General features: G+C 44.3%; 1 protein-coding gene across 1 annotated transcript in view; it reads right to left on the bottom strand.

The window, feature by feature from the left end:
• Positions 1-374: 374 nt before the first annotated feature.
• The window catches only part of LOC146768255 (protein ITPRID1-like), a 52,981-nt gene continuing 32,980 nt past the window's right edge, over positions 375-20,375 (bottom strand). Inside the window, exon 5 of the mRNA XM_085570894.1 lies at positions 375-4,022. Coding sequence (XP_085427020.1) covers positions 3,991-4,022 — 32 coding nt within the window. The 3' untranslated portion in view covers positions 375-3,990. The remainder of the gene's footprint in view (positions 4,023-20,375) is intronic.

Below are 20,375 nucleotides of genomic sequence, written 5' to 3'. Positions count from 1 at the left end.
TTGCCTTTTCTGTTGCAGCCGATAAACTGCACAGCCATAATGAAATTATTCCCCTTCCTTCCCCTCTACATGCAAGATCACTTTCTGTCAGTGCCTAAGACCCAGGATCCACAGCGGAGCTCTTGCCCGCACCGCTCCAAACACTGATGGGGGCCAGGCCGGGAAAGCGCCTGGCTTCTCCCGGGCACTGTCAGCGCTCATCAGCAGAACCACACGATGGCGACGTCTACTCACAAAAGAAGGACGCGCAGCGAGCTCAGCTCGGAACCACCCCCGGGACAGACAAGTGGGAAACGTCCCTGCTCTCCAATCAACTGTGTCAGGACAAAACGTTTTCGCTGATCTTCCCCTTCCAAGTGGATACTCTTCCTTGCACCACACTCAAAGGGCAACACGAACTCCTCTGCCTTAACAAACTCTTTCACTCTCATTGTCTCCAGTAACAAACTGGAAAACATCTGCCAAATACAGAGCTCGCAAAATTGTCAGTGGAGGAAGCTCTTTGCTGCCTACAATTTCAACTGCACCCATCAAACTACAAACACACACCCTGCTGTCGACACTTTCCTTCACAGGTCTAGGAACCATTCTGAGCCTTCAGTCTCACAGAGCCAGGGTCCAGGGACTGCTCGCACACTAAAGCTACAAGGACTAAAATTCCACGGCTTGGCATCTGCATTCTCCTTGGAGTTCAACAGCTCTAACCCAGAGAACTGCCTATTGGGAAAAGGCTTTACATTCACTGAGACCACCCAAAGTGCTCCTCCAAACGTGCTTTCTTTGACAAAGAGTGGAACTAGAAGCCCATTTCAAAAGAAATGGTATCCCCTCCTGGAAAATACGAAACATCTGGGGACTGATCTTATACAAAGGTATCAGAACACTGGTACTGGACATTATCTGCTTGGGGGACTAGATCAGCTGCACACCAAGGCTCAGTGTGGCTGCTTATCTTGTCCAGAAGAATTGTGCTGGCAGAATTTCAAGAAGGCTATCTGTGAGAATTGGAAACATGCCAAATTTAACCTTTCAGGAGGGAGACTGCCTTCCAGAGATGGCTACCAATTCTATGGTTGAAGGGATTGAGTCAGTGCTTCCAAACCAAATATACCAGGACAGAAAATTGCTGCTACCCTTGAACTGCACAATGCAGATTCTTATCTGCACTTCCAGCACTGGGGATACATTTTTTCCTTCCCTGGAGAAAGAATTGCTATTCTCGTTCAAGAACTTACCAAGCAAAAGTTGTATACCATGTCCTCTACTGACTATGTCCAACAATGACTCCTACATAGAAGGGGCCAGGAGAGAAATGTCTTGCAGGACTATACTTCCCCACGGTACCTTCACATCTGCCCTACCAACATTGTCGCTCTTTTACATCCCAAGGAACGGCACTCCGAGTCACTTGGTTTTGCCTTGCCTCCTAGTACTGTGCCTAGTTTTCCTAGCCTGCCCTTGTTTTGTTTGCCTTGCCTATGTCTGCCTTGCCTGGCCCTACAGTTTCCATACTTTGCTTTGTCTTGCCTATCGTTCTTTGCCTTGCCTTCCATGCCGGCAAGGCAATGCTAGGGAAGTGTAGACAATTGCAGGCAAGTCACAGGAGAGGTCAGCAAGCCTGGAGCCATGAGGGGAAGAAAATGTAATGGTAGGTGAGAGAAGTCACAGAAGTTAAAGGCAAGGCAGGGCATAAGAAGTTAAGTCCACTACTGTTAAGGCAAGGCAGAAACAGGAAATGGGCAAAGCCCTGCAGTAAAGCCAGTCGGCAGGTCAAGGGTGGGGCATGCACCTGCAAGGGAATGCAAAGCAATGGAGGATCAGCAGGGCAAGGAAAGGAAACTGCTAGGTTGCCAAAGCAAGGTAAGTGACAAGTACATTCAAAAATTGTGGTGCACAAAAGTGGCCAGGACAGACTGCTCTCCCTGGCCTTGATCTTGCATGGGCCATCTCTAATCTGCACCTAAAGCACTTGGGCGTCGCAGTTGAGACTGAAGCTACAAAACAACACTACATGTTCATGCAGCAGCAGCCAAATTTTATTAAGAGCTGTTCTCTTTAAATAGCTTTGAAAGCCCATGCAGTTAATTCTGATTGGCTAAATTTGTTACCACCCAGCTAACTCGCCAGTGTCTGCCTGTGTCCCTAACTGCCTAAGCCTGTTCCCCCAGCCCAGACCAATCAAATTATATAACTGAGGTAGTTCTATAATTCGTTGCATTCATTTATAAAACTATAATTAGTATTGATTATAACTGTAAGGCCTACAGGCCAGCTATTAGCCACTACAGTTCTTCCTTTTTGTTTTTAAATACAAAGACAGTGTTTGTTATCCTCTGCCGGGCCCTTGCATGATGATGAACACAGCCCAGTGTGTGGAACAATCATGATAACATAGTCCGGGTACTATCAGGAACAGCTTTGCAGGGTGGCATACTGCAAATTATTCACAACTACAACAAACACCTAACTCATTCACAAACTGTTAAAACTTAAAAACTATTATGGGTTATGTTGTTTTGTTTCTACTAAAATGTACAAATCCATGTTCCCAAAGTGTCTGTCTTCTTGAGACTAAGTAAAGTTAAGGTAGGAGTAGACTGTCATTCCACAGGTCCCATATCTTCATACAGTGGTGCAAAGTGTTGTTTTGATTATTGCTCCACAATGTCTGCTGCGGGGCTGTCAGGGAGATCAGTTGTTGGATGTGATCCCAAGCAGGCTGTAGAGAAGGACACATACACTTAGCAGGCACCCATCGGATGCCAACATCCATGGAAATACAGGCGCACCTGCGCCCCCAAGTAACAGGGTCCCAGGGACCTTCCCATTTGCTGGTAAGGAGGTCCTTTTACCAATACCTTAGACTTGGGTGACTGAATGTCACTAGGAGATTATAACAATAGAAAATAATTTAAAATTACAAGATTCTGAAAATTTTCAGGTACTGTTGAATTGTTTAAAGTGTATACGGCCTTAGCTACCCTACTCTGCAGAGTTTCACCAAAGCCTGCCAAGGCCAGCGCAGGGCTGCCCCAATATTGCTCCCTCCACACTTTTCTCCTTGGCACCAGCCTCACCTCCATGGGGTGTGCTTGCTCCAGCTGTACCAGCCTGCTGTTCCACAATTCCTGCAATGGTCCATTTCACAACCTCGATGTACACTGAGACCTTCTGCTTCCCGTGAATTTGTAAAGGAAATCCCTCTTCCCCCCACAGCACTGCCATTAACCCGTGGCGTGGGGGTGAGCTTGTGTCACAGCACCCCTGCAGCCACAGGGGAATCGTCGCACCTGCCCTATCTGGCTGGGAGCCAACAGTGCCACTTGTGTCAGTGGCCACAACTATACTAAGGGGGAAAAGATGGGTGGCCGAGAGAAGCCTGTTAATGGGTTTCTACATCTATTGTTTGTTGTGGCTGATGTTGTTGTTTGTTTGCCTTGTTTTACATGTATATATATATATATATATATTCTAGTAAAGAGCTGTTATTACTTTTCCCATGTCTTTGCCTGAAAGCCCCATAATTTCAAAGTTATAATGATTTGGAGGGTAGGGGGTTATATTTTCCATTCCAAGGAAGGTTCCATCCTTCCTTGGCAGACACCTGTCTTTCAAACCAAGACAATAACTAATCTATGTTCTGAATTAGACAGGAACAGAGATAACACTGTAGTCAGTTCTCTGTGATAAACCATATTTCCACAGTCTGGGAGGTTGGGAGAAGTGAGGAATCTAGTCAAAATGCTGAACTGTAGTAATTTTGGTAGTCTTTTATCCTCCCTCAGTTAATGAAACAGATTCAAACTTTGCCAGGTTCTCCTTCTACTTTGCCTTGAGAGTCAGTATCACTTCCATCTTATTTCCACTGAGCTTCAGCCAACAGTCTTTAATGTAGATTTGTACCACTGCATTTGGGAGTTGTATGATGGTTGTATCTGCGTCTGATGAAAATGAGAGGTAGAGCTGAATGTCATCATCCTACACTGCAGATCACTTTACATCACAACTGCTTCCAGTAGCACCTGCACAGAGATAATGAATAAAAAATAAGTGATTACAGGGAGCCTCATAGGTCTCTCTGCAACTGAAACCACCTCAAAAAAGGAAGGATCACTTACCGCAGCATTTACTCGTTTGACAAAAATGAGAGAAAGAGTGGAAGATCCTGTCATGATTTAAGAATAATATTCCCCAATTTCATGTTCCCACTGAAACATCCCAAACTACGTGCTGCTCACTCATTTACCCCCAGACCTCTTGCAGCTGGATAGAGAGGAGAATTGGAGGCACACAAAGGTAAAGATCATGGGTTGAGATAAAGAACAATTTACTAGAAACAGCAGTGAAATAAGAAAATCATCAGTAACAACAGCAATACTACTAATAGTAGAGTGTCCTTGGTTACAATATGGGGTGTACCATCATCTATAATACTTTCTGATGAACTGTTAAGATCGGTGGAGCAATGTTTTTTACCATGACTCCACCATGATAACTCTCTCTGGGGAAATAGCAGCACCACTCACCTTGTGGGGAGGGGGTCATTGCTGCTAATAAACCATCAAGGACTTCCCAGAATGACTCATGGAATTACATCATCCTGTCCTGTGGGAGGTTCCAGACATTCCTGCCTGTGTATAATCTGGGGCTTGGACACCACGACCACCACTGGACACCCAGAGGACAAGAATTATCCACTACCACCACTGGACCGCCAGAGAAGGACCAGGCCTTTCCACGGGACCACCATTTTTGACAAGACCACATCCATCACTTCAATGGGACAGCAGCCACCATTCAGTTGGACTGCTACCACCACCCTGACCAACAGGGTGACTCTGACTTTTTGGTTTAAGCCAGTGTGTCTGTAATATTGTCTTCATTGTGACTTTCCTAGTAAATTGTAACTCCATCTTGAAATCTCTCACAATTTTTTAATTCCATCTTGAAATCTCCCTGCATTTGTGTGGAGTTAATTCCTCCTCCAGTTTAATTTCCAACCAGCACAAAGAATGTATAAAATGGGCAAAAGATTCACATGCAACTGCTCACCATGCAGAACTGTGGATCTTGCTGTCATCCAACTGCACACACTGTACACCCTAACAATACTGGAAAAACCCTAGCCCTCTCCATGCCCTCTGCACATTTCTTAAGGTGGTATCCAAATAGCTCCAGGGTCCTGGCTGTGTCCCTCCTGGCTGCTGAAAAAAATTAACCCTATCCTGGCCAGAATCAGAACAAATCTCTATATTTCTGTGAGATCCTGGTGCTTCTGGTCAGCAGTGCCCAAAGCAATTGAAAAGCAAGAACAGGTACTGATTTTTGGGTGTTACTTTCTAGAGATCAAAAATCAATTACAATAGCCCTACTTCAATGATAACAGCCATTAAACTCTGCTCAGGGAGTCTAAGATTGTCCAGCTTAGTAAGGTTGCCTCTCTCCTACCAGTGATATTTTCCCAAGGAAAAATGCTAAGTTTTAACAAGTAGGTAAAGACTACAAGAAATATGTAGAAGACCTATAGAAGGATTATGTAGAGTTCTCCAGAGCATAAAAATACATTCAGGACAACAAGGTCCCCTTCTCAGAGGTATCATCAACACTGAGGTCCTCTTCACCTCAACAGTGAGGTGAACCAATTCTCTCAAAGCAATGTGGTACCATCATAAGAAGTATGTATGTTCTCAAAAAGCTGCCTCAAAGCCTGAGCTGAATGTAGGGGTCAGGTTTTGAATTTTGCAGCAAGTTTCAAAATATCAGATGTCAACTGGAACAATTACTATAGCAACATAGAGGTCTGTGACTGCACAGTCTGATACTGCTGTGCTGTTGAGGGTATGAGGAAAAAAAAGGAAGAGATGGAAATATTAGAAAAGGCCTTTCAAGGAATCAGTACAACTTTGGAACAGCTAGATTTCATTTCAGAAATTTTCTTGTGTTAAAAGCTATCACTTGATCTAAACCAATCTCTCCTTTTTTAAGTATTTGGTTGTCCTCTTGGATACCTAAGATATTTTATGATCTTTCCCCTCTATGATTTAAACAATAGCAGATTCTATAAGCTTCACTGGGCCATCTGCCTTAAGTATGCACTGTGTGGATATCCTTTTCCACTAGGATGAATCAGCCTGCTGAAGTAGAACCTAAAATATGACACACATATGCAACAAAATGACATAAATTTAAGGAATATTCTCACTAAAAATTGCACAACCTTTTAAAGGCCTTGGGATGCTGACAGACTCAAGGACTGCAGACAGAGTATCCTTGCACCACTGCTGGGTGGCATAACCATACAGGAACTATTTCAAAAAGCTAGTAATCTTCCTTTCTTTGCTGCCCATCTAGTTTCTATACTGGTGAAGGTGACATCACCACATCCTAAGTTTACATTTTACATCCATTGCTGGACTTAGGCATATAGAAGTGTGTGAGATACATCAAGGAGGTCCATAGTAAAGTGAAGCAGGCAAAGTATTACCAAGAGCTGCAAAAGTAAATTGTTTTTCCAGCAGGACTTCTCTGGGGCAAACAGGCAACTCAAGATGTTCTTGGAGGAGAAAAAAATACAGGAAATTTTGAAGACTCATCATTTCACAACACTGCTCTTTTTTTCTCCGCTTCTTTCTGGGACCACAGGACCCTCCAGACTTATTCAGTACATAATATGTATTAAAATGCAGCAACTTCCTCTTAGTCCCATTTACAGATACTTTACATAAGAAACTATAAAGAACAAGAAAGCCTTTACATGCTTCATGTGTATAAGAGGGGAAAAATACAGGCCGTGGCATCATAAATCAAGTGGAGGCAACACAAAGCAACTAAAGAAGGTGTATGCCCCCTTTGTGCCAGGTCACCTGCAGGAGATAAAAGTGCTGCAAAGAGGGATTTATGTATTATGAATCTATTATTCATCATGTTTTATGAAGGGAGAATTTATATTTGGAGACTGTTTTTATTAGCCAATGACAAAATTGAACATAGATGTCAGGTGGTAGCAACACAATAATAGTTGTAAAACATTATGAAGTTAAGGCTCCCAAATTTTGACTGCAGATTTAGCAAGTCTTCCTGTTGTCTGTCTCTTTGCCTTTCCCTTTTCTTTAATATACACTTAACACTAAAAATCACTGTGTTATACATGAAGATCAATAGTGTTATGTTGGCACTACAGCAAATACAAAACAGCTGTTCACTTCTTAATATTGAAGCCAGAGAAAAGCACATGGGAAATCCTATAATCTTTAAAGCATAGGAAGTACACATACTATTTCTTCTTGTACTTTTGAAGACATTGTTCCTTCAACTACAGGCAGAATTTACAATGGATAATGGATAATAAATAGAATTCACACTCTTGGTACTCAGTCAATTAAAAGAAATACCAGTTGAATTCTGCGAGTATTGCAATGGTGCCAGACCATCAGAGGAGCTGGCAAGTAGGAAGAGTGACAGTGTGATAATTGAAAAAATTGCTGCTTAGTAAGTCACAAGAGCTAACATGTTAGCTCAGCATGTGGGAAGCTGGGACATTCCCAGCTGCTGCAAAAAATGTATGTGATACCCAGCACCACCAGTTGGGACAAGATATATCACAAGATACCATGTCAAAGTGAGCCAAATGGATTTGGTTACTTGCATGATTGATTATCTCTTGGGCTACCAAGAGCTCTTCCAGCAAGCTAATGAGTTTCTATTGGCACTGTAGTGCCTGGGAGCAATGTGTCCCCTTGGGTCAGCACTGTACAGGAATTGATGCCTTTCCGGTGCATGGCCACCCAGCAGACTGAGAGGCAAGTAAGCAAGGAACAAGAGGGTGACTATAATACGCACACAAATAACAAGGATTTCCCATGCCTCCCTGATAGGAGCTGCTGTTAATGAATTTTCAGGCACACGCTGAGTTAATGGGGTGAGCAACACTGAAATATCTTTAGCTATACTCAGTACTTTACAAAGGGTAATTGAAAAAAGGAAGGAGCAGCAGGCGTGGAAGCTGGTGAACTAGGAGAGAGAGGGTGTAGAAGGAGAGAAGAGCTCTATTTTTCAGGTGATGAATGCAGAACCTTTCCAACAGTTGAGTTTACATGCAAGCCTGCACCTCATCAGGGCAATGATACAGTGACTGGAGTTAAGTATTTCTTCCCTGCTCCATATCCTGCCCAGCCAGCTTTCTTAACTGTGAGCTTTAGCGTATCAACAGCCAATAAGTAAGGACAGTAACTGTAGCTCCTGCTGAGAGCTAACTCTGCCCATCATGCATTTGCTGGGTCCTAATACAGGACAGCAAATAAAGCTTCATTACAGAACAATGACTTCTGGAGTTAGCTGCCAGAGCCTACAGATTTGAATAAACAACAAATAAGCAACATCTGCTCCAGCATATGTGTATGGTAAAAAAAAGTCACAAAATAAAAGAATTTGTAAATGCCAAAAGCAACACTAAACTGCCAGTGCTACTGTAGAGTGAATTTTTAATTGCACATGCATACTGGCAGGCTGTGGGTATTAGTCTCACATATGTGTGGTTGCTGCCAACCTGGGAGTATAGATGAATTTAATTAAATAAGGATTATCCCTTCTCCCCAGTACAATTACTTATTTATAACAATGATAAAATTGCCTAATAAAAAAAAATTGTCATATTTTTAAAAACAGAACTAGTAAACACTGCTTTTTCTGTTAAGTCATTCAGGGGTGTTTGAATGTTTGAGTGTCTTTTAAAATTAAGTCTAGGTATTCTGCCAAAAAAGAGGGGAGAAAAGCCTTGTCATAAAGTCTACCGCAGTTAAACAGCCAGACTCTACATTACGGAGAAATATAAAGAAGACATACTGCAGTTAGGGAATTGGCTTTCATGGAGAATGTAGAAAATTAAGCAATTGGACTAAAATTAAGGCCAGGCTACAAAGCCAAGGAATAATACCACTGGGACAAGTACTTCTAAGAGTCTTCTCTAATATGCTTCATCTAGGCAAAGCAGTCTGTTTCTGCCTATCTCTATTTCTTCTCATGTTGGTCACTTCACACTTTCACTTAAGTAAGCTCTTATTTCAGTAGGGTCATGTCAGGCTCTCACATCATAATTACTCACAGTTGTTCCAAGAGATCCCACAGGCAAATAAGAGTGGACCCTTATGGTATCAGACACTCCAGGAGACTTGAAAAATAGGTGCGCCCTAGGGGATTTGGAGGCCAAATATAAATTCAGGCATGCTCTTGCAGGACCTGAGATTTTCTTTGTGTAGTGTCCTTATGAACTCTATTTCCCACTTGCTCTTATTTTGCGGACCCCTCTTATGGGTCTGAACCACATCCTGCTGAATTTAATGGGAACCTTCTTAAAAGCTAGGTATTATTTACTAGTGATAAAATTCACAACTGAAAATTTTTAGACTATTTCTATGATGCACAGCAAGTTGAAGTTGCAGAAAGACTTCTTTGGATATGGACGGATATGCTATTTAATAGCAGTGATAAAAAGACAAAGCATATGAAAAAAGCCTGTTAAAAAAAGCTGGAAATCTCCACTTTAAATTTAGGCAAAATATCAAATACTCTGAAACAACAGAGAAAAAAGAGCAAAAAATTATGGTGTTTAAAAGAAATCTAAATAGTGGTTCTACAAAGGCATAAATCTTACATAAGTTCAGTTTACTTCTATAATTTTGGTTGATCACTGAACTGAATGACAGTCTTACCTGAACTGAAAAGAAATAATTGCTGTCTGTGTTTCCTGTCATGAAATTACTAGTAAACATGTGCTTATTCATATGCCTTGAAAGAGTATTCAGGATACACTGTTCTTTTTTTGTCCCTCATCTTGTAATTACTATACCTATACTGCCTACTAAATCCTTCAATTAAATAGCACAGTCATTTTTTAGAGATGGACAAAAAATGCAAAAAAGCATTTTTATGTGTATTGTTACATTTTTAATTTTTTTACCCATTGGCCTATGTCCACATTCTCAGTTTTAGTTTATCACTGAAGCACAGGTTTATCTAAAGTTTATCCAAATGGTGTTTTTCATTTCACCAGTCCCAGGGAATTGCTATTATTTCTGCAGATACTTCTATAAGCAAGACTACTGGTATGGGTTCATATCTTTGTTCATGAACATCAAAACATTAATCAGAAAATAAAACCAAAGTAACCTCATGTAACTCAGGTTACATGACCAATCTGAATAGCAACAACTTCACATTGAGCCTCGAAGGCTGATGAAACTGCATATTGACAAACTGGACACATACAAAAAGAAAAAAGATGTGGCAAGAGCATTTGAATGTCATAGGTAAGCAATCCTGTACGCAGGTAAACATCACACCACTACCACCAACCCCTCAGGAAAACAGCAAATATGTTTACAGAAATTTGAAAACATAAATAAACACTTCAGAACTGAATAAATAGTAATTCTATTCCATCACCTTTCCTGGGCTCTAGCACTAATCAAGAAAATACCACACATTTTGATAAAAAACATTGTCCCTGCTGTAGGACACTGATTTCAATAGGCTCATGATTTCACTCCTGCAAACATAGCTGCCACTCTAGCCAATGGCACCTGTGAATACCCAGCACCAGTGGATACCTGATTTTTTTAGATACTGTTATGGGTTTGGTTTTCCCAATGAACTTTCTCCCATTTGTTACCTGGAAAAGAGACCTCTGCAAAGAAAGGGCAGTTGAAGCTGAAGCAGGGTGGGGTGTGGAAATTAGTGATTAAAATACAAAAGAACAGTCCAATTACCTTTGCATTCCACTGGAAAGCTTCCAGGGAGAGAGAGCATGGCTTGGACACTGGTTTGCAGAGGGGGAAAGGAGTGTGGTTTTGGCAGTTTCTTAGCTGGGAGTGGTTCAGTCTTTGCCTGAAAGGCCCATAATTTCAAAGTTATAATAATTTGGAGGGATGAGATAATATTTTCCATTCTGAGAAGGTCCCCACCTTCCTTGGCAGACATCTGTCTTTTAAACTAGGACAGATACCTGTGTAGGAACTTGGGTTGCTATATTATTTGTGCAGGCTCCACAAATGTGACATAATATTACTTTTGTCCCTTGCTAGTTACTAGCTTTTTCATTACATTTATATCCCATTAAAAAAAAAAACAACAACAACAACAACAAAAAAAAAAAAAAAAAAAAAAACAAAAAAAAAAAAACACTAAGATCTACCAGTCTTTCTCCAAACACTGAATAGGAGGGTCTCTAGAAAGGAATGACTTTCCTGCTTTGCAGACTGAACAGCCGTTTCCCCAATACCACCATCCCTGACAGCAAACACTTCTCAGGATCTGAACCCGGACTACCCCAAATGATAGCGTAACATCTGGTCCAACAGCATTGCTTTTGATCCTTTCATGGGCTCCTCAAACAACTTATTTTCTAGAAAATACATGATTTGCTACTATGTCAGTTCATGTGATGGTAGTCTATATAATGTAGTAGACGCAGATCATGGGGTAGAGGCCATGCTGCCACCAGAGAGTTCTGGTTGTATGGTCATGTTTAAGTTGAATACAGAATAGTAGTAGTCTTCAGTCTCCTGAGAACCTGAGAGTTGGTGTAGAAAGCATTATCTGAGTCTGACACATAATTCACCAAGCAAAAGCACAGCTTTAGTGTTGCTTGGAAGATGTGATAAATGGTGCCCACTTTTAAAATTTAAAAGGCTTATTAAACCTTAACAAAAATACACAACAAAGGACTGATTAAAGAAAAGTTACAGCACTGGCAGTCTCCATGACCAGCAGCCACATGCTCATTTAGAAAATGGATGCTCTACCTTTTATGGCCTTAGCCCCTCCCAAAATTTTGTCAGTCAACTCCTTCTCTGCTGTCCATTGGTGGAGATCACTTTCTTACATCTTCATTGGAGGTCAGGTGTTGTTATGCTGCACCTCCTAGTAACAAGCCAGCCCTCCCCAGATACCCCGACTACCAAGGCTATTACAAGGAGGAAGGGCAAGTGGACTATGGGAGAATATATTATAATAGAATCAATATACATCTACAAAACTTCTCTTAACATATGCATAATATCTATCTGTTAATTGTGAGAGCCAACCATCATATGACTCATTTATAACAAACCCCCTTTTCCTTTTTCCATAAGTCATTTGGCTCAAACAATTAACTCTCATTTTCAATTCCAATAATCTACTTCTGCTTTTCAAAAAAAAAAATTAATTAATTATACTGGAGTCTGTTGATGTCAGCAAGGTCAGTAGGAGCAGAAGAAAAACAAATTAGGTTTTCCTTTGATATATTTATTTGGAATTGACAAAATGGGATCACAGAGGTGTGGTATGGCTTTTTTACTCTCATCTACTGTGCTACCCATAGCACGTATCTTAGTAGCAAGTATAAAGGCCATCTTGGTCTCGCCCTGTAGGCCCTGTTGCATTAAAAGACATTTGAGGAATGATAGAGGTCTGGCATGGCTTTCTTGCCTCCACCTTAACATGCCTAAGGGGTTGCTGCCCTCAGCAGAGCTGTAATCTTCTTGGTGGTGAACACAAGGGACAACCTGGTCTTGCCTCTATTTCTTGTCTTACTCTACTTGTTGGTTCCTAAGGAAACTGCCCCAATACCTCTTATGGTTCCTTGTGCACTTCCCCTCAACAGATGCTTATAATCCCATTTATTAAACCAGGAGAATTACATCAATAACTAATACAGTTCAAACTCTCCACCCAAAGTTAGTGAAAACAGTCTTCGAGTTAGCTGGTGGAAGCTTGACTCTACTTTTCAGACGTCTTTGAGCTTTGGTTCTCATCCGGTCTGGATGTTATAGTCTATTCTTTGGGTTCTTTCACCAGGCCTTTGATTCTGTTGACATGAGTCCACACTCACTTTGTGTTTGCACAGCTGATTCAGTGGTTAGCAGTACCTGAAAGAGATCTCCTCACTAAGGGGTTAAATTGAAGGCAATGCACATAGCACTGTGTTACGTTTCATTATTTGAAAGGGTAATTCAGTCTTAGTTACCCGCCACTGCTAACACAAGGGAACTGCGTGGCCTAGGAAGTATTAAAATCACAGAGAGCTTTAGCATTTGGCCTAGCATCCTGTTTTGATGGCAGCAGTTTTCCAGGGAAACTGTGGGTCAGAACAGCAGTGGATCACAGCAATTGCAGATAGGGATTCAAAGTTCACAGGGATTTAATGGAAACTTAAAGACTATTAAATTTGATGAAAATCACTGTATACAAGTTTACATAAACCTTTTAGCAAACTTATACATAGAGGTAAATTCCTCTCCCTACAAGAACAGAGTGTACACAGAGAGCCAGGGGCCACTCCAGCCAGCAGAGCTATGTAGTGACACACACAGAAACACAAATATATGTACATGTCTGTTTTCCCAGGTTGGACAGAAGCTGGATGCACAGGGCCACGTCCCTGGGTGTGCCAAGCCTGTGCATACAGGGACATGTGCAGAGCTAGTGCACATACACACAGGTACCTGCTCACCTGCACAGAGCTCCTGTGCACCACAGTACTTGCTTACAGCACACACTTGGTGTACCCAACCTGCCACACCAGCACATGTGTTTCACAGACACTCACCTATGTACAGTCTCTACCAATGCACAAGGGCTCACAAGCACGAGACCTGCTTGCACATAGAGCCTGTGCACACCAATGTGTGCAGTGTCATACACATTAATATGCACATACAGAGCCATGCTCACCCCTCCAGAACTTGAGCACACTCACAAGCAGAGAGCTGTGCACAGACCCACTCACACCTGAGAGCGTGCAATTTAACACAGGTGTAAACAGCAGTGCACACATTGCATGTACAAATCAGCACATCCATGTGAACAGTGCTGCGCACACCAGCACATATGTACACTGTGCAAACCAGGACATGCACATTCACATCTGGACACACTAGAAAACACATGTGCACACAGAGCCGTGCACACTGGCACACACGTGCACAGCACTCTCCCAGAGCTCTCCTGGCCCTGATGCCCCCGTGGGTCTCTCCTCATCGGATCATGGGGTCGGATTGGGGATGGGGAAAGGAGAGGGGAGTATGGGTGGGACATTATGTCACAGTTTAAAGAGCATCCTCTGTACCTTTGGGGTAAGAACAGACAGGCATGTCCTAAAGTAAAGGTGACAGAGAGACCACACTGGATTCTTGCTTCCTGCTTCTCACTCTGCAATGGCAAAACTGAGCACTTTTTGCTGTCCTGTCTTTCCCAGGAGCGTAACCAGCACGAAGGAGAGGATTAGAAGGATTTATTGAGGATCACTGCCAGTGCATAGCACACCTGGCATTTTTCACCCTTTACATTATCATGGAATGCTGGGGTAGGAACTAACAACAGCCTTACTCCACTGCTCTAGAAGCCTGTGTTTTTTCAAGGGGCACTTTTTACTTCTCAACTGAGAGCAGGTACTTGTGGTCTCTATTACTGTGGAGGGTAGCTCACAGTCCCCTGGGGAAACAGGAAGGAAAGCTCCAGGCCTATCAGCAGGGGTGACAGTGATTTTGAAACAACATTTTTTATCAGGATTTCATCTCAGACTGAAAGTGGAAAAGGTATCTGTGTTATTAATGGAAAACTATCTAAGGTTTTGACACTCAAGCTCTTCTCTTAACTTGAAATAGAAGTAGCACCTGTTAGTATTAAATTTGAGTGCAAAACAACTGTTTTGTGTCACATTTGATTGAAAATTAGTATTTACAGAGAAATATACAAGAAGGCAGGAGATGGTAAAATGGAGGGGGAAAACAAAGCACACTCTAAGCTGTTTTTCTCAAGTCTAGAATTTTGTTTGGGCAGAGTGGGGTGTAGAGTAGTTACAACTTGATACATCTACTCTTCTTTTGACTCACACCATGGCTAGTACACATTTTCAATCTCTTTTTTAGTCTATTCTACTACATAATATTGCATACTTTTGGTGTTGGGGGGCACATATCTACCAGGTTTATTTTCTTAGTGGTTATTGGGGGTATACCTGTTGACATCTCTGTACTTCCTCTTTCTCTCCATGGGGACTTCCAATTTTGCTCCTTGTCCTATCCTAATCAGTCTAACCACAGGCTCTCTAGACAGAGCCTGCCTCCTCAGTAGACCAACCACAAGCTCTCCCAACAGAGCTCACCTTGAGTAGCTAGGAGAAAAGAAAGAAAAGAAGGAAAAGGAAAGGAAGGAAAGGAAGGAAAGGAAGGAAAAGAAGGAAAGGAAGGGAAGGAAGGGAAGGAAGGAAAGGAAGGGAAGTGTCCTGGGTTGTAAGATAAGCTTGTATTCCATTTGCCATCTGTCGAAGGCGAACCGGTTGGACAGGTTTTTGTTATCTCTCTCAGAGACAATGGTTTGTTTATACACCTTTGACTGATTCAATGAAGGGCTGAAAAAATGTAACACCGTGAGGGGTCCCACCCAGAGGGGAGAAGCAGCTCTCTCTCTCTTCTTCGCGGGACTCCGAGAGAAGCAGCTCTCTCTCTCTCTTCGCGGGATTCCCAGAAAAGCAGCTCTCGCTCTCTCTCTCTTCGGCGGCACTCGCAGCGAAGCAGCCGGCGCGCGCAGAGGCGACGGCAGCGGAGCTCAGAGGCAACCCCGGCGCAGAGGAAGACCGGCCCCCACTGCCACCAGATCTTCAGAGGAAAATTATACCCTTCTAAAGATCACCACTTCAGCTGCAACTCATCAACTATTGCAAGGGAAAGCAATTGTCCCAGCAAAACTGATACTGGCATTCCTCAGGTTCTAGACTTTTTCTTTCACTGGTTTTGTTTGTACCGATTGCATTTGCCTTTTTAAATTGTTGTCTAGTTTTCTCCTAGTAAAGAATTGTTACTCCCACTCCCATATCTTTGCCTGAGAGCCTTTTAATTTAAAGATCCTCGTAATTCAGAGGGAGGGGGGTTTGCCGTTCTCCATTGCACAGGAGGCTTTGCCCTCTTTTACAGACTCCTGTCTAGTCTAACCAAGACAGAATTTGGCGCATCAACGTGAGGCCCGAGGGCATTGAGAGGGAAAAAGGATTAACAGTTCTTAAGTAATTTGGTTTTGTTGTGTGTAAAAACATCTTCAGCATCACCATGTGGTCTAGTTTACCTTGGTTTGGGTGGCATGTGATCGTAGCTATACTTTTCCCATTTGCAGACCCTTATCTAAAAATGGGTCCTATGACTAAGGCTACGGTGTCTGTTATCAAGTTTGGCTTCTGGGTTAATTGGGTGAGGAATTCATGGATCTTTAATTTCCTCTGGAAGGCAGGTACATGGATTCATAGCTATCACACGTTAACTGTATGTTTTTGGGGTTACTTTAATAACGGTACCTACTGCGAGGAAATAGCACCTGGGCAAACTTTCTCTCAACCTTTTAACCATCTTTTTGGGTCTGCTCCACCAGTTCTCAAAGGGTTAAGATCCTTTATAAGTGCTAATGATACCATACAATGGGTGGTGTTGCTGATAGTCCTGTTATATTTAGCATTCAGAGATAAGGGAAGATTAACCTGGATAACTACCCTCACACCTACACCACAGACTCGAGATGCTGCTGCTCCAGAGCCTGACCCTGCCCCACAGCCCACCTCAGAAATGAACCGCCCAGATTGGGTGAGGGTTCTGGTTAAGGAGATACGAGAGATGCTGAAGGAGTGCATTTCCCCAGCTGGTGAGAAACCGGCCCTTTGCCTTGAGGAGGGACAGTCTAATAGTACAGCTGTGGAACCCACTAATGTTACAACTGTCCAGGTTCCAGCTGAACCACAAGGGCAGTCACGGTCAGCAGCAGTGGCCCCGGTAGAAACAAGGAAGTCTAAGGTGAAAGCAGAGCACCCTGCAGATAGGGACAGGAATGGAGGAACCTCACAACCCACAGGGGAGCCAGAGATTGCTATCATCACCGAGTCCCTGACGTACGAAAGTCTTCGCAATCTGCATAAAGACATTGTGCGACGAGGGCGTGAGGCTTATGCTACCTGGCTACTCCGGGTTTGGGATCTTATGGGTACAGGCGTGCAGCTGGACGGTAGTGAGGCAAGGAACTTGGGACCCTTGACCCAGGACTCGGGTATAAATCAGGTTTTTGTAAGGGAACCAGGGTCCCTTTCTCTCTGGGAGCGGCTCTTAATGAGTGTCAGGGAGAGGTTTATCCACAGAGAGAGAATGCAAGAGCACCATCATAGAATGCGCTGGAAGACCCTCGAGGAAGGGATCCAACAGCTGAGAGAAGTGGCAGTATTGGAGGTACTCTTTGGGAGGGATGGACGACACAATAATGACCCTGACAAGGTCAGGTGTACGGGACAAATGCTGTGGAGTCTGGCAAATCTTGGGCCATCTCAATACGCCACCTTCATTGCGACGATCAATGCTGACACCCACCGGGAGACAATAGGTTCTGTTGCCAACAAACTTAGGAATTATGAGAGTATGATTAATGGCCCAATGCAGGCTCATATCTCAGCTGTGATTAAGGAGTTTAAAGAGGAGATGAGGGAGGAGATAAGGAAGGTTAATACAGCACCTGTGAGAGTCACAGGCCCCAGAATCAGCACCCAACAATCCCCAGCTAGAGAGAGAGGGTACACCCCAAGGGCTAATCTGTGGTTCTTCCTGCATGACCATGGGGAAGACATGGGGAGGTGGGATGGGAAACCCACTTCTGTCCTGGCAGCACGGGTCCGTCAACTCAAGGAGGGAAACTCTAACCGGGGGAGTTCCACCAAAGTGAAGGTAGCCTCAACCTCCCGTGACCAAGCTTGTGGGTACGATCTGTCAGACCCCCTTGAAGGGACCTCTAGTATGTATGCCCAGGGAAGGAATGATAACCAGTGTTAGAGGGGCCCTGTCTCTAGCCAGGGAGAGGCACGGGAAAACCGGATCTTCTGGACAGTGTGGATCCGATGGCCTGGCACATCAGAGCCACAAAAATATGATGCTTTAGTTGATACTGGTGCACAGTGTACTCTGATACCATCGGGACATGTGGGGGCAGAGCCTGTTTCCATTGCTGGTGTGACAGGGGGATCACAACAATTGACTCTGGTGGAAGCTGAGGTGAACCTGACTGGGAAGGAGTGGAAGAAACACCCTATAGTGACTGGCCCAGATGCTCCGTGTATCCTAGGCATAGACTTCCTCCGGAACGGATATTACAAAGACCCAAAGGGACTCAGGTGGGCTTTTGGAATAGCCGCTGTAGAGGCAGAAGACATTAAGCAATTGAACACCTTGCCTGGACTGTCAGAAAACCCCTCTGCAGTAGGACTCCTAAGGGTGGAAGAACAACGCGTGCCAATTGCGACCTCGACAGTGCACCGCCGGCAGTATCGGACGGATCGAGATGCCGTGATCCCCATCCACAAAATGATTCGGGAGCTGGAGAGCCAAGGGGTGGTCAGCAAAACCCACTCACCCTTCAACAGCCCCATCTGGCCTGTGCGCAAATCTGACAAAGAATGGAGATTGACTGTGGACTATCGTGGCTTAAATGAAGTGACTCCACCGCTGAGCGCTGCTGTGCCGGACATGCTGGAACTCCAGTACGAGCTGGAGTCCAAGGCAGCAAAGTGGTATGCCACCATTGATATTGCTAATGCGTTTTTCTCCATTCCTCTGGCAGCAGAATGCAGGCCTCAGTTCGCTTTCACCTGGAGGGGCGTGCAGTACACCTGGAACCGACTGCCCCAGGGGTGGAAACACAGCCCCACCATCTGCCATGGACTGATCCAGGCTGCACTAGAAAAGGGTGAGGCTCCAGAACACCTGCAATACATTGATGACATCATTGTGTGGGGGAGCACAGCGGCAGAAGTGTTTGAGAAAGGTGAGAGGATCATCCAGATACTACTAGAAGCTGGCTTTGCCATCAAGAAGAGCAAAGTCAAGGGACCTGCCCGAGAGATCCAGTTCCTGGGAGTGAAATGGCAAGATGGACGGCGCCAGATTCCCACTGAGGTCATCAACAAGATCACAGCTATGTCCCCACCAACCAGCAAAAAGGAAACACAAGCTTTCCTGGGTGCCATAGGTTTCTGGAGAATGCACATTCCTGAGTATAGCCAGATTGTGAGCCCTCTTTATCTGGTTACCCGAAAGAAGAATGATTTCCACTGGGGCCCTGAGCAGCAACAAGCCTTCACCCAGATCAAGCAGGAGATCGCTCATGCTGTAGCCCTTGGCCCAGTCAGAACGGGACCAGAGGTCAAGAATGTGCTCTACTCTGCAGCCGGGAACCATGGGTTGTCTTGGAGCCTTTGGCAGAAAGTGCCTGGGGAGACTCGAGGCCGACCACTGGGATTCTGGAGCCGAAGTTACAGAGGGTCTGAAGCCAACTACACTCCCACAGAGAAGGAAATCTTGGCTGCCTTTGAAGGAGTTCAAGCCGCCTCGGAAGTAATTGGCACAGAAACACAACTCCTCCTGGCACCCCGACTACCGGTGCTGGGGTGGATGTTTAAAGGAAAGGTTCCTACTACCCACCATGCCACTGACGCCACATGGAGCAAATGGATTGCCCTCATCACTCAACGCGCCCGTATTGGAAACCTGAATCGCCCTGGGATTTTGGAGATAATTACGAACTGGCCAGAAGGTGAAAACTTTGGTCTCACTGATGATGAGGAGCAGGTACAAGTGGCAAGGGCTGAAGAAGCTCCACCATACAACCAACTACCAGCAGAGGAGACCTGCTACGCTCTTTTCACTGACGGTTCCTGTCGCATCGTAGGGATGAACCGGAAGTGGAAAGCAGCCGTATGGAGCCCCACACGCCAAGTTGCACAAGCTACCGAAGGAGAAGGTGGATCGAGCCAACTCGCTGAACTCAAGGCCGTTCAGCTGGCTCTGGACATTGCTGAAAGGGAGAAGTGGCCAAAGCTCTACCTTTATACTGATTCATGGATGGTAGCCAATGCTCTGTGGGGCTGGCTGGGAAGGTGGAGGAAGGCCAACTGGCAACGTAGAGGAAAGCCAATCTGGGCTGCTGATATATGGAAAGACATTGCCTCTCGGGTGGAAAAGCTGACGGTGAAAGTCCGTCATGTAGATGCCCATGTCCCCAAAAGTCGGGCTAATGAGGAGCACCGGAACAACGAGCAGGTAGATCAGGCAGCAAAAATAGAGGTGTCAAAGATAGACTTAGATTGGCACCATAAGGGGGAGTTGTTCCTGGCTCGATGGGCTCATGATGCCTCAGGTCATCAGGGCAGAGATGCCACCTACAAGTGGGCACGAGACCGAGGGGTGGATCTAACCATGGACAGTGTTTCCCAGGTTATCCATGACTGTGAGACGTGTGCTGCCATCAAACAGGCCAAGAGAGTGAAGCCCCTATGGTATGGTGGGCGGTGGTCCAAGTACAAGTATGGGGAGGCCTGG

This window comes from Lonchura striata, chromosome 2 (assembly GCF_050655825.1).
Source record: "Lonchura striata isolate lonStrDom1 chromosome 2, ASM5065582v1, whole genome shotgun sequence".
NCBI lineage: Eukaryota > Metazoa > Chordata > Aves > Passeriformes > Estrildidae > Lonchura > Lonchura striata.
The sequence above is the reverse complement of the archived record's forward strand: the minus strand, read 5'-3'. Positions and strand labels throughout refer to the sequence as shown.